This window comes from Rhinolophus ferrumequinum, chromosome 12, assembly GCF_004115265.2.
Source record: "Rhinolophus ferrumequinum isolate MPI-CBG mRhiFer1 chromosome 12, mRhiFer1_v1.p, whole genome shotgun sequence".
NCBI classification, from domain to species: domain Eukaryota; kingdom Metazoa; phylum Chordata; class Mammalia; order Chiroptera; family Rhinolophidae; genus Rhinolophus; species Rhinolophus ferrumequinum.
The window spans coordinates 46,724,750-46,739,691 of NC_046295.1; the positions used below are offsets into that span (position 1 = coordinate 46,724,750).

Sequence of the window (14,942 nt, forward strand, 5' to 3'; positions counted from 1 at the left end):
ATGCCCCCACAATCTCAAGAAGGCTGTAAGGAACCACACTCAATTCAGAGACAGGAAAGCCTGGCCTCGAAGTTGTGACAAGTCCGTGGGTTTTGACCTTTCATTCACCAGGAAAACCAATTTGTTAACAAACATTCCAGAAAAGATGTTGGCTTTTCTTCAGACAGAGGACATCTTACTTTGATTATATTTTCCTACTACAGGCTGGTTAACTGGTAGGCACGAATCATAATCCCCTGCAGAAAAAGCCCCTTCCACTTCACAGCTACCCCTTTATTATTTCTTGACATACTAAGAATAAAATAATATCAGGTAATGACAACAGGAAGGCCACCAGGTGAATTCCCTCATTTCATCTGAACTATTGTATAGCACAGCTTGGTCCCAATTTTCGGCCATTACTTTTAAAACACTTGGAATCTGTGGAAAAGAACCATGTGGTCTGGGATTATATCAGGCCCTTACACACTGTCCCTTGGAGTAAACAGAAGCCCACAATGTTTAAAACACATAAGCTTGACCATTCGTTTCCTTTGAAGAATTGCTGACTTCAAGTATCAAACTCCTGTCCCTTTCCTCCTACCTGCCTCACTGTCCCCTGTGGCAGAAAAAATGTTTTGTTTTGCAATGGCTTGGATTAAAACATTGTTTGGAGATATTAACACTAGGGAAAATTGGATGAATGGTGGCATATGGGAACTCTATACTATCTTTGCAACTTTTCTGTAAATATAAAATTATTCCAAAATTTAAAAATTAAGAAAAAAAAATCTAGTTATATAATGACAACAGTAATAAAGACTGCTGACCACCTCAGGAGCAAGTAAAGCTCATGGCTCCAGGTTAACAGAAGCAATGGCGAGTACAATTTTATCACAGAGAAAAAGAAAATAGTAACATCATGTTGAAATTCAAACTGTTTTATTACTATTTCTTATACAGATGGCTTTACTGTTGAAAAACCTGAAGAATGTGCATTGAACAGTGTGGCCAGGATTCTAGTGAGAAACCAGTTACAAGCTCCAAAAGTTAAATGAACACATCCACCCCTATGCTAGGCCTCCTCCAGGTTTCAAGTACAGAATAAGGAACGTGCTTGCTGTGCAGAGCTGCTGGTATTCCTTGCTTCTGTGATACTGTTACTGGAACCCCAGTGTTTTTCCTTGAGTCCACCTGCCTGCACACACTGGCCCAAAGACACCCATGAACAGGAGTTTGCAGTATAGAAAGAAAAAATAGTTTAATACTGAAATGTCCTATATGGAGATGGGGAGCTTGTGCTCTAAAAAACGGACTCCCCGATGGTGTGTAGGTTATAGTTTATATTGGGCAAAATCAAGACACAAACACCATGGGGTTGCGCTGGGAGCTGATTGGCTGGAGGTGAAGTAAGGGTAATAAATCATTTCTTTAGGTCTTGAGGACAGTTCTGAGGTCTTTTCCAGCCTCCCTATGTCTGGTCTCATGGAAAGTAACCAGGGGTTCATTCCACCTTAGGGCTCAGAAGCTGAAACATAACTTAGGTCAAGATGTTATCTTGAGCCTGCCAGAGGTCCAGAGGTATAGAGGTATATAGAGAGAGGGATATGGCTTCTAGAGTTAGGATTTAAAACTAAATTTAATCAAAGTCACAGGGAGCCTTGGTTTCAATACAAGTACAACAGGAGCAGTGGGCAACACCGGAAAACGCGTAGAGAAGAACTGCCCAAAACCACGTGCTTGCCCATCAGACTGCACCCCCATGCTGGCGGGGAGCGGCCCTAGGGCCAGGTCCCTGCCCCGCCTGCCCACGTGCTTGAACTAGAATCACACTCCGCAGCCAGACCCGCAGGAGGGAAAAACAGACACCCAGCCACGTGATGAAAGAGGAGAGAGAACAAAGAGTAAAGTGTAACTACCTACAGTTATGTAAGATCAGAGAGAAGTAAAGTACTGTGGACACTCACCCCATAGAACATCTCTTCTCCAGCCTCACTATGACGAAGGGAATTTTATACAAAAAAATCAGGATAACAGTAATTTTAATCATTTCAATGAGTCCTAGAGAGAAAAATCCATTCCTGGGGTAGGCAGAATGCAAACCCTCTGCATAATTTGGATTGAACGAAACAGCACCTAACAGCAGTGCTTGGTACGTAGGAAGCAGCCAGTAAACAATAATCTCCTCCCTCTAAATGGCCTCATACATATGGAGTTAGATATTAAAATCTAAATAGATGTTTCCTTATGGTAGTGAATGTGACAACTGAGGCAAGAATCATATATATCTAAAAAAAAAAAAGATAGAGAATGTAAATTAGGTAATAAATGGCTGAAGATCAACCAGCAGGGTCTAAGGATAGAGCATTTGCATAAACAGGTGAAACAATCACACTGAACCCTAATGACATAAAAGGCATTTTTCAGCAGGCTGTTCAATCACATCCAATGGACCTCTTCCAAGAATTAATGTTGGATCAGCCACTGAAGGTCTAGGTTGTATGGACTTAGATAGGCTACAAGTGGAAATGCTTACTAATTCTGCATAACATTTTTAAAATAAACTGCCATTTTAGAATAGTTTTACACATACAGAAAATCTTCAAAGATAGTACAGAGAGTTCCTGAATACCCCTCACTCTGTTGTGCCTGTCAACGTCTTACATCACCATGGTATTTTTGTCACTACCCAAGAAACCAACTCTGGAAAATTACTATTTAAAAACTCCACACTTTATTCATGTTTTCGTAGTTTTTCCGCTAACCTCCTTTTTCTGTTCCAGCATCCCATCCAGGATACCACGTTGCACTCAGTCATTGTGTTGCCTTAGGATCCTCTCACCTGAGGTAGTTTCTCAGACTCTCCTTGTTTTTCAGGACCTTGACAATTCTGAGGAGTACTGGTCAGGCATTTTGTAGGGTGTTCTTTGATTTGCATTTGTCTGATGTTTTTCTTGTGGTTAGATGGGGTTTATGGGTTTGGGAGAAGACGACTACAGAGGTGTAGTGCCCTGCTTATACGTCACGGGCTGTGTGCTGTCAGCATGACTTGTCATTGTCGATGTGGCCTTGACCACTGCTCTGAGGTAGTGCTTGCCAGGTTCTCCCCTGGAAGGTTCTTTTTCCTCCTTTCCATACTCTAATAAGCCACTAAGTGTAACCCATACGCAAATTATGGGGCTATTAAACAGAAAACCAGAGGCCTAAAATGGCGTCACTTGTACTAAAGCCCCTAATTACAGTTTCTACCTTCACCAGAAACGTAGTCTTGATCAACCAGTCTGGCATTTTCTGGTCAAGCACTGGGAAGGTCACCTGTCACAGTGGCCCTCTCCATCCCCCACAGGAAGAAGACGCAATACGTATGATAAAACCCTTGCTGAGCCCCTCCCCCCAAAAAGATGCTCTCCTGGCCTAAAAATAATCCTTTCTTTTCTTTTGCTAATAGCTCCCTTGTCCCACCCTTCTTCTTATAAAAACCTTCCATTTTGTACAGCCCCTCTCAGCACTCTTCTCGCTGCTAGATGGGATGCTGCCTGATTCATGAATCACTTAATAAAGCCAATTAGATCTTCAAATGTACTCAGATGAATTTTGTTCTTTAACAAGTTCCACATCCTCATTGTATAAGTTAATAATTAATACATAAATTATTTGGAATTCTTTAAGGAAAATTTCTCTCTTCTCCATTTATTTATTCCTTCATCCATTCATATCAACATGGACTCACAGATGTTTATTTTATATTTTCAGTTATAACCCAATAATACATTATTTATTTTGTTGCTCAAATTACGCCAGTTTTGGTCAGCTCTTCCAGGATGGCTCTTATGTTCCTTTGACATGCCCCATCCTTTTGTTTTTTGAGCAATTCCTTACTTCTGATACTCCAGGGTATTCCCTGTGGTGTATTCCTACTATATTCCCTGCATATTCCTTGTACTGGTCCTAGAATCAGTCATTTCTCCTAGGATACTGGTTCCTATTACGAGAGAATGGTATCAGAAAGCAAGATCCGTGCACTGGTTGTTTCACCATCGGTGTTTTGCACTCAGAGATCGCACTGCAACTAGGAATGACAGGCTTCGCCCTCTACTGGAGGCCTGCTCCGGGGCGTGCACTTGGTCCACCAGCATCTTCTTACTAAATCACAGTTGTCGCGTCAGGGGCTTTATGCTTGTATGTGGTGGGACTTCACTTTAAGTAATTTCCCCGCCCTGTCTCCCACCCATCACTCACCCCAGGAGAGGGAATTATTGCTTGCTGATTTTCAAAAAAGGAAGTCTCTTCAACCCCTTCAGGGCCCTTTCTTTCCAAAGTCCTGACACAAGGGCAGGGGCAGAGGTCAGCTGTCTGACCCTGTCAGAAGGGCCTGGGACTGCCTAGCAAGCCAACAATGAGATGGTGGCCTGGGCAGGGGTGGTGGCAGTAGGTGTGGTATTTGGAAGAGAGAAGGAGCCATGGGTTAGTTAGCCCGAGGCTTTTGGTCTGCACAACTGGCAGGTGGAGTTGGACTTGACCACGATATGGGAGGCTGTGAGAGGAGCAGGTGGGGGTGGAGAGGATCCGGCATTTCACTGGATACATGTTAAATTAGTAACGGCAAGACAAGTGTTAACACCGGGCCAACAAACAACCTGCCCCGCCCCGCCGAACTACCTTAGAAATGGCAGTTCAGATAAATGGGGACTGTCTTTCCCCCTCTGTTGAGTGACTCTGCACCTGGATTGGCATGTAGGTGTAGGCCTGCATGACCAGAATGATATGAAACATTAACGGGGAAGAAGAACGATGACGTCTGTGGGTCCAGCTGAGTGCACACACCTTGGCTCTCATTCAAGCTCGTGGCAGCCTTACATACCTCATGTGGGAAACAGGAAAAAGAGCCAGTCCTTCGCTTGTTCAGATGAAGACACTGTGCTTGCTGTATCTCCCGCATTGTATCTTTCTATAAAGCCCCCTAAACATAATATGAGATGAAAACCTATTTGTGTCTCGTGAGTCCAAAGCCAACTTGAACTCATAACTCAGCCCTGCATTATAAAGCCCACATTGTAATCTCTCTGACTCTTATCATCCCTTAATTGGGAAGGGAAGAAAGAGGTTTTAATTATTGCCTCCCTGAATCTCCAGCATCTCCGTGGGAGTTCACTTCAGGTGGTGATACGTGCAAATCAGTCTTTATAGCCACTCAGAGGGCAAGATGCTAACTGTAGACGTAGAAATCCACCCTCATCAGGTCAATTAAATCTTTACCCAGCTCTTGGATTGATGAAAACTCTCTAGTGCTGCTCCTTTAATGAACAAATGGTTCTCTAAACAGGAAGGGCAAGCTGGCCTTCCGTGAAGTCTGTCGCTGACAACTCTGAACACAATAGAAGGCTGTGGAAGGCTGCACTCTCCCGAGGGGCAGCGTAGCCCCTGGTCATAGCAGGCCAGGGCTTTACCTCTTCATGAAGCCTGTCCTCCTTACCATGTAAACGCAGCCCACGAGACACACAGAAAGACCAACGTGGAGAGAGGTCTTTGCTGAGGTTCTGATGAGCATGTTGGTCCATCTTCACAAAGAGCTGCTGGGATTGAGCCTATTATTTATAGTATAAAAAATGATGCTAGTGGCATTCAATGATAACTCTCTAATAAGGAAGTTTTGGAGGAAAGTTTTAAAAATTATTCTTGAAACCATAGATTTTTATGAGTGATTCTCCAAAAAGGATGTTAACAGGCTAGCAGTTGGAGAGTCATGGACCTAGGTTCCCTTTCTTCACCCCTGCTTATCAGCTCCTCTTGGTTTTTCGATCTTAATTAGGTCTGGCACACGCAACTGTTCTCTCTTCATTTCCATCTGACAGATTTGACCACTTGGCATATTAATGACTTGGCTACCTACCAACAGCATAAGCACAGGGATAAGTCCCAGTAGAGGTTCCCTCCTCTGCTTCAGCCGAGTTTGGTCTTGAAATGCTTTGAGATCTATGGCAATAAAAGCACAGGGGAACAATTTAATTGCTTGATGACAGCACTACCTTGCATTTGCATTGCAGAGAAAATCGTCCTTTGGAAGTTCATGTGTACATCTCCTCAATGTCATTGCAGTCACGTCCAGCTCACAAAATCTCTTTGGTCTAAGAGATGCCCCCAGAACAAAACGACTTCTTGGACCATTTTGTTTACTAGTTGAGTGACCACAGTTCACCATTCCTTTAATATGTAACATCAGGGTTCCCCAAATAATGTGACCCGTGCTAAATTACCCAAAGACATATAATTTGGAAATATGGAGCCACCTGAAATCTATGACTACATAACACTTATGTTCAAAGGAAACAGACAAGCTTACAACTTAGGTAAAAACAACTCAACAGACTTCACCCCTTCCTCTCTACTGTCTAAAAATATGAATATCAAATGTCCTGCCCATTTTAGTGAATAAGGAAAGCTCTTTCCTTATGCATAATTCACTGCCTTTCATTTCTACTCTCTGCATATTCTTACATGTGGATGAACCCCCATGCCAGCTGCCGTGATGGCAGACCCCAGAGAGCAGCCCCATTTCATTAACCCATTGGACTAAAGCAGTGCCACATGGAAATAAGGGTGCCAATTACTGGACCTCAGGTTCCATTCAGCATTTACCACCCACCATTCACCCCAGCCCAACATTTCAGGCAGAATGAGCTCACTAAATGAGTCTGGAAAATAAAGCGATGTTCCCACTCAGCAAGCCACTCACAGAGGACACTTCAGTTACACATGCTCAGGGCACTGCATCCTCCTGAGCAAGCAGAAATGGTTACTTATGCTACCTAATACAATGTAAATTCTATGTAAGTCGTGTTATACTTTGTTTAAAAGAAAAACAAAGCCAAAAAGGATGAGAAAAGGCAGAAAGAGTGGCTTTCTGCTACCATACAATTTAAAAAGTTATAAATAAATGGGAAAAGGAATAAACATCCAGAAAACATTTAACTACAGAAATAAATTAAAACCTTAAGTATTTAGACAATGAAAGAAACAAAGAGGACTGCCATAAAAGCCACCCCTGCATACAAAGAACTACACAAAATGTTACAAATGTCAAAAGGAATGCATTCATCTCAAATCACTTTGGTTATTAATTGCCTAAATATTTCCAAGATCTTGTACAAGAGAAAAAAGACACAATGCAGGATTTTAGGTCAGGAAAAAAATGAGTTACATATTTGGAAGGTAGAGGAAAAGCACTTGACCTTTGAAAAAATGTTTTTCACAGTTTGTTTGCAGCAGGGATTGCTAAACCAGCATAACTAGCCTGCATGTGGAAACAGCATCATCCACTAGAGGCCAGAATGAGACCGTCATGTTCAGCGCTGCTGAGGCCATTCAGTTCCAGGGGGTATCAGCAGAGGACTGGTTCCAGGACCCCCGTGGATACCAAAATCCTCAGATACTCAAGTCCCTTCTATAAAATGGCACAGTATTAGCAAATAACGCACACACATCCTCCTATATGCTTTAAATCATCTCTAGATCATTTATATCACCTGATATAAATGCTATGTAAATAGTTGTTATTCTGTATTGTTTAGGGAATAATGACAAGAAAAAAAAGTCTGTACTTGTAGGGACACAACCATTATAGGCCTAACTACATAGTTAATACACGTCAGCAAGAACGTAACATTTTTTTTTCAAATATTTTCCATCAGTACAGCATTAGGAATAGAGACAGTGGAAATGTAATGGCTCTGTGCGATGTCAGAGGGATAGTGGATGGGGGGAGGGGGGTTCACACAGTGTGAGGGATATAAATGATAAACGTCTAAGTATTACTTTGTCTTGTGCACCTGAAACTAATAAAAAAAAATACCACACACACACACACACACACACACACACACACAAATTTTCCATCCACAGTTGGTTGAATCCACAGATGGTAAACCCCTGGATACAGAAAGTAGACTGTACAGACTTTGGGAGAAATGAAGCACAAGAATGTCAGTTGACACCACAACTGTCTGGACACGCCAACACAATACATTTCGGAAGTCTCTTACAGGAAACAGGAAAGCTGTTCCTTTCCACAGCTAAATCAGTGAGCAAACAAGGCACTGACAGGACATCTGTCAGCAAGAGCTGTCACTATTGAGGACTCAGACACTGGAGCGAAAGTGGATGGGTCTTTCCTGAACTGAAGGAGAAAAGGAAAGAAAAGAGCATGGAGAGAGGCTGAGAGTCAACCGTACAGCCAATATGGGCAACAGGTAGAGAAAATGCCTCTCAAGTTCTCAGACAGAGCCGACTGTGAACTGGCTGCAGCCTCGTATGTTCGTGGAGAACCGGTTAACTACACACAGCACATGCACCACGTGGCACAGGATGCGGCCACCAACGATGAGACTGACCTGTCCATTGGTGTGGAAAGACCTCTAAGACCTGCTTACGTAACAAAGTAGTTTACACGGTAAAAGATGATTACTATTATAGAATTAGTGGGGTGATCGTATTGTAAGGTATAGAAATATTGCATCACTATATTATACACTTAAAACTAACATAACCAATGTAAGATTGTATACCAACTATACATAAATTTAAGAAAAGAAAATAGTAGACAGGATGCTTATTAATGATTGCATTTGTGTTCATTTGTGACAGATGTGCACAGACACATATCCACACACACATATAAAATGTGCACAGACACATACCTACACACATATCTTTTCCAAAGAGATACACACACACACACAAATAAATAAGAAGGCTCCCAGTTAGGGCCTGTGCACTTGCTAGTTGACCCCATTCAGCTCCTTCCCCAAGAGCCTCCCCTCAGTTCTTTATTCAATTTTCATCCAGTGAGACACTCCTAGCCCCCATATTTAAAATCACAGCCCCTCCAACACTCTCTATCCCCCTTTGCTGCTTTATTTTCCTCTAAAACACCTATCACCATCTGCTATATTTCCTGGTTCACTCATCTCCTTGTGTGTTTTATTTTCTGTCTTGCTCCACCAGAATTTAAACTTGATGAAAGGAGAAACATTTTTGTCTGTTTGGCTCACTGCTGTGTCCTCAGTGCCTGCCTAAGGCAGTATCTACTCAGAAGAGGGTCTCAAAAAGTTTGTTACAAGAATTAGTTAAGTCAAGCCCTCTGTTGTTGTTCTCTGAAATGTGCAAAAAGCTAGAAGTTTCTCATGGTGACTAAGGCAATGAGACGGGGGTGAAGGAGACACTCTGGTCATGACCTCCAGTTGACTTTGCTCCAGAAGTGGGGCCAAGGAATCAAGGGCCTCCTCTTTCTGTTGGGCCTTACACTCTGAGAACTTCCACTTCAAAGTTTTCACAATCTGGAATGAGTTGGATGCAAAGTACTAACAGGGTAAATGCAGCTACTCATTGACTTTTGATGGAAAAATAACCGTCCTCTTCCTAAAAGGCCATTCACTCCAGCCAATGACACAGGTTTGGGAGAAGCTGGGAAAGGACACCTGCCTTATCTATCTGGCTGTTCATGGGAGGGCAACTGCCCTCATGTCCCGGTCTTGTGTGTAGAATGAAGTTCTACACACAGCCCACTTCATTCAGCCACAGGCTGTGCACCAAAAACACACAGAAAAATGCCAAGTAACAGCCCAGCTAGGATTCTTAGCAGGGAGGAGAGTGTCCTCCTATTACTGTATTTTGCTGACATAATTTTGAATTGGGCCTCGGAAGTAGAGAATGTCTGAGCTTGTATATTCTCTTTGCAGAGGTCTTGCTAATGGGGATACACCAAATACTAATTGGATTCTGGGGGCAACTCCTTAAGGAATCTTGCGCAATTTCACATTTTTAAAAAAGCAGAATTGAGAGAAATGTATTCAGAATATAACATTTATTTTCATGTGAACCAATATGGTAGTTGAAGTTGGGCTAGCTGTAAATATTAATGGGATTTTTTTTCTACTTCTCCATTCCTAACAACAAATTAGTTTCCTCCTGAAGATCTAGCTCTACTTAGTATGTAAATAGACAAAATTACTTGGTGCAATTTCATGCTTGGTTTGTGTTCTCTTCCGTTCTATTTATCAAATGGTTTGCATTCTATTTTAAATGCTCTCACTCTTAAATGCATGAATATATACAGCAATACCTCTCTCCTCTGATTATCAGACCTGTGACTATTTCAAGCATCGGTAAGCCAGTTCAGGAAAGAGGTGAAAAGAGTGGAATACACCACATCACAGAACCACATGGTAGACCTTCAGTGCATAATTGATTTTGCCACATTGCATAAACTGGATTAACTAATTTCTCAGAAGATTGCCAATGTTGATACTTAGCTATTTAAAATATTAACAGTATGTGACAAAACAAAAGAGTAGTCCAACCTTAGCGTCACCTCTCCATGTTTATGAGATGAACATGCAGTAGACATTTCCCGGTATCCCCCACAGCCGGTCATTTTGGATGTCATTTTGCGGGTAGCAGAATATAACTTCCCTAAAAGTAGAAAATAAAAAGTTGTAAATCCTTCAGGTTTCAGATAGATTTCATTTTGCACATGGATTTTACTGTGTACATAGATTTTATTTTGCAGATATACTCTGTTATCTGCACTGATGGAGGCACGTCACTGAGCTTCCCAAATCGTATATTATAAGCATACTTGCATAAGTATTGTCTTTTACCATTTGTACTGTATCTCAAAATAGCTTGAGAATGTTATATTTTCCTATTGTTTATAACAAATCATATAACCTAGTTCCAAAAAACGAGAATGAATTCAAATAAGAAAAAAAATTTTGCACAAAGATCTATCAAGAAGTTTTAAATTCCTAATCTGAGCTTATTCTACGAAATGAAAATGCATAAATCATTTTCTACCTGCACAGCACTCAACTTGGAGAGGAAGATTGTATTTTCTAATGCTTGGTTATTAAAATATATTTTAGACGAAAGGCATAAAATGCTTATTTCCACACAAACTGCTAGACAGCAAAATGAATTGAATCATCACACTCATGGAAAATGCAACCTCCTGAGAGAAATATATATTCAACCAGAAGAATGCTATAGCATGTATCTTTCAGAATAATTACTTTCTAAGATTACTGTTAATTAGCTAATGGCTTTTGATCTGCCAAAATTAAAGTAATATTTGCATAGCATCTTACGGTTTATACTTTACTCTGAAAATTTTTCCTGTCATGGCCTGAATGTTTGGGTCCCCTCCAAAATTCCTATGTCGAAACCCTACTTCCCGATGTGATGGTATAGGAGGTGGGGCCTTTGGAAGATGATTAGAATTACATAAGGTCATGAGGGTGCAGCCCACATGACGGGATTCAGTGCCCTTACAAGAGTCGTGAGAGAGCTTGTTTCTCCTCTCTCTCTTTCTGTGATGTGAGAACACAGTGAAAAAACAATCTGTGAACTAGGAACTAGGTCTGTCAGCCCTTGATCTTGGACTTCCAGCCTTCAGAACTGTGAAAAATAAATGTCTGTTGTTTAGCCACCCAGTTTATAGTAATTTTGTTATAGCAGCCCAAAGAAACTAAGACCATCCCCGTTTTATATGTATGGAAAATGAAGCTAAGAGGCGATACATGTAGGAGTCTGTGTCTCATTCCCAGTGGCCAGCTGACATGTTGTACAAGTGCCAGTGAATCTGCTACCGTGAGACTCTTTTCCCAGCTTTGGTTTCATACCATGGTTACCTTGAGGTTTCCACACGCTGGCCCCATCTGGAGCGGTCTCTTCCGCATGGCCTTGTTCTCGGGGACAGGTGTCCCTCCCAGCTTCCACAGCCACATCATTCTCACACCCATTTGCCCGCTCCTTTGTCTCCCGTAGGCTGGCCCCTTTAGACCTGCCTTTTCCTTCTGGAGATGTGATTGCTGACTCTGATTCAGACAGTCTGGGCCCCTGGAAAGGCAGAGAAGAGTTCCTCTCTTCTGAAGAGAGACCCCTGATCTTGTTCAGCATTTGCAAGTAGTAGAAATATGTCTCCAGTACACTGGCCCCTTGCTCTGGTTTATGTGGCAGCTCATCTCTCCAGGAAACGCTAGCGCCAGCATCCTGGAGGGGGAAAGATCTCTTCAAACCAGTTTTGGAAACATCTCTGGAAATGAGATGACTTGAAGAAAGTGTCTTTTCTTTTTGCTTATGAGTTGTTTGCATGGTGAACACTCGGGGTGTCTGTACTGAACTGCCATCCATCTCAGGTGGCGGCAACTGGTCAAACCAAGTGCTGCTGCGTGTACCGAGTGCATCTGCAGTGGCTCCACGGAACACACTGGTGCCCGACCGTCAATGAAACGCAGCATTCTCCAAGGGGCCCTCTGACACATTCAGTGAGAGGCTGGTAATTTCAGGGCTCACAGAACTTTCAGGATGTGTTATCACCAGAGGGCTGCTTTTAGCAGAACTCTGTACACTTCTGTTAGGACCACCTCTCGGCACTCTCCCCATGATAGTCTTTCCCACGCTTTCCTTGACAGCATGTTTCCATTCATTTTTATGCTTAATATCAGTTTGACGGGACCACAAACTAAACCCCACACTTTCTGATTCCTTTCTTCTTTGACTAGAGCTGCCATCGGGGGTTGTTTGTTGACCCCCAGGCAGTCTCTGGATGGGGCCTTCACCTTTGGAGCTGTCAGCCTTGAATTCCCCTGTGACATCCTTGGGGGTCCCCACCGGGGACTCCACGGCTCCTGTGCAATCCTCCCTGACTTCACCCTCCAGGGGTGTGTCCCCAAGGGAGGAAACACCACTTTGCACTGTAGTTTTCGACAGTAGTGTGCTGCTGTCACTTGTGGGAGACAAGGCAATTCCTGAGTACCCTCTACACTTCCTGCCTAGAACACCTCTTCGAAGTGTCCCTTTGCTTTCCCCAGGTTCATCTGAACGCTCCTCCTCTGAGCTGTCTGTCAGTGGAGTCCAGAAGTAACTCTTTCTGGGGGGGCTCTGACTGGCTTCCTCTAAAACATTCCTTTCTTCAGAAGTATGTCTGAGTTGTGGCTGAGCCCCCAGTCTCTTAGGAAACATCTTATCCTTGTTGGGGGTCTGAATACCACTATCTCCTGCTCTCTGATACGTTTGTCGTGCATAATCTTCCTGTGGAAGCCTATCAGGAGGGCATCCGGAAGTTCTTCCTTCCCCGTCCTTCCTAACCGTAGTTCCTTGCCACCCACAAGACTGACTGCCTTGAAAACCTTCCTTCTGGAAGGAACTTAGAAATTCTGAAGACAAGTCCATTTCTGACAAGTTCTTCTGGGGGCTTAAAGAGTAGCAGTGAATATCTATTCGTGTGCTGGACTGGTCCTCTCTGAGGAGGGGTGGAGAATCAGATGAACTCTGAGGGGTGTTTCTCTTACTACCTAGAGCCTTTGAACCTTGACAAAGGTTAGCCTGGGGGAGCCCTAGGGAAGCTGTGGGACTCTTCAACCCATGCTCTTTTAGAGGATTGGTCAAGAACTTCTGGGCCCAATTTATAACATGTCGCAACTTCTGTGTCTCAGGGACCAAATCATCATCCAACAGATGGAGGTCCAGTTCTGTAGGGAAGCTCTCTCTCCCAGGTCCCTCATGGTGCCTGTGGTCCTGACACTGCTCAGCTTCCATGGGAGCCACTTTGGACGTTTCCTGCAGCGTGGGTTTCTTTCCAATTGCTAAATAATGCGATGACATCTGAGAGCCTCTCAGCCTGAAGGTTTGATTTTCTGAGGGATTCATGTTGGTGTCTTGGGAAGCTGTCAACACCGGGTGGCCATCATTTCTGAAATCATCACCCTTGATGATCCCAATGCTTTCATAGTAAGCCACACGCTTGGCCCGTAACACTTTAGGTCATGGGTTCAAGGAGTATCTGCTTCATTGCACAAAGATTGTCCGATCAGTGTGGGGATTAAGGGATCCATCTGCAAATAAAAAGTCAGAGACATTAAAAAAAAAAAAACACAAAAAAAACCCATCAATGTTTCCTCTATCTATAATGTGACACTATTATATCCACTAACATCCTACAACCCAACTAACATTTTGACAAAAACTTGAAGCAGTTTTGTAAATACAAGAGCAAGGCAGCTAACGTATTAAGAGAAACAAAGAAAAATTTCACCATTAGTATTTTATCACATTTAGTCATCCTTTGGATCTCAGTCACTGACTAAGAAAGATTAATGCTGTCTTTTGCAGGAGATCTATGCCAATTAAGTGAACAGGAAATAGAAAATGATTCCTTAAATAAAGGTAGTTTGGTTATTTCAAGATGTTTCTACTAGTTTCTTTTATTTTTTCCTTTTTACCAAGTAGATCAATTACTTTGGCATAAGAATTTTAAAAGAACAAAAAGAAGAAAACCTAAAAGGGGAAAGATGGAGAAAGAGGATAAGAAAATTTCTTTAGTCCACTCAGTACAACCATCTCAAAACAATTTATCCTCCCTAACTACCCTGCCAATCCAGATCAGGGCAGGGAGAAACAGATGATGAAAACAGACAGAAAGGCTCCAAATCTAACATAAAAGCCAGGAAGTGACTTCAAGTTCACCTATCGATCAAATGTGCTACCAACCAAAACTGGATACCTGACAAACCTGTACTTAAAATAAATAAATAAATCAGTAGAGCCCTTTATTCTTAATCTAAAGCAAGTTTTGTAAAAAACACAACTCCTTTTTCTTCCCTCCTCTGACAGATTCTCCGAGGTCTCCCTTGAGGCACCTCCAGTAATTTGAAATTACTAATATAAAAAAAAATACACTTCACAATATTATTCTTCTGTACACAGAGCTCTTCAGCATTTTTGCCTTACATGGTCAGCCCCAGGAAATTTCTGTACGAATAAATAAAGTAATGAATGCAAATATGCCCGACACTAATAACTATAGAGATTTATGTTTGGCCAAGTTCCATTTGTTCTCTTCTTTGATCTTTGCAGTGATCCTGAGAGAGTTTCAGATGTGGTGAGGTTCAAATCAGAGATTTGTCCAG

General features: G+C 42.4%; 2 protein-coding genes across 2 annotated transcripts in view; both read right to left on the reverse strand.

Annotated features, from left to right (window-relative positions):
• LOC117031528 (F-box/LRR-repeat protein fbxl-1-like) overlaps nucleotides 1-5,537 on the reverse strand; it is a 73,272-nt gene extending 67,735 nt beyond the window's left edge. The window contains exon 1 of the mRNA XM_033122018.1: nucleotides 5,427-5,537. Within this exon, the coding sequence (XP_032977909.1) occupies nucleotides 5,427-5,537 (111 nt within the window). The remainder of the gene's footprint in view (nucleotides 1-5,426) is intronic.
• A 324-nt stretch (nucleotides 5,538-5,861) lies between these two features.
• LOC117032406 (uncharacterized) lies at nucleotides 5,862-13,110 on the reverse strand. The gene is made up of 3 exons (XM_033123933.1): nucleotides 11,664-13,110; nucleotides 10,335-10,446; nucleotides 5,862-5,952 (listed from the first exon to the last, which is right to left on the reverse strand). Exons 1-3 carry the CDS (start codon nucleotides 12,163-12,165, stop codon nucleotides 5,862-5,864), a joined length of 705 nt encoding a protein of 234 aa, XP_032979824.1. The 5' UTR covers nucleotides 12,166-13,110.
• Between the last annotated feature and the right edge of the window lie 1,832 nt (nucleotides 13,111-14,942).

Coding starts and splice junctions, on each gene's coding strand:
- LOC117032406 (XM_033123933.1), bottom strand. CDS start 12,165: ATGGATGGCAGTTCAGTACAGACACCCCGAGTGTTCACCATGCAAACA. Junction 10,447..11,663: donor CAGCGTGTGGAAACCTCAAG/GTAACCATGGTA, acceptor TTCTACTTTTAG/GGAAGTTATATTCTGCTACC. Junction 5,953..10,334: donor CATGGAGAGGTGACGCTAAG/GTTGGACTACTC, acceptor TTATTGCCATAG/ATCTCAAAGCATTTCAAGAC.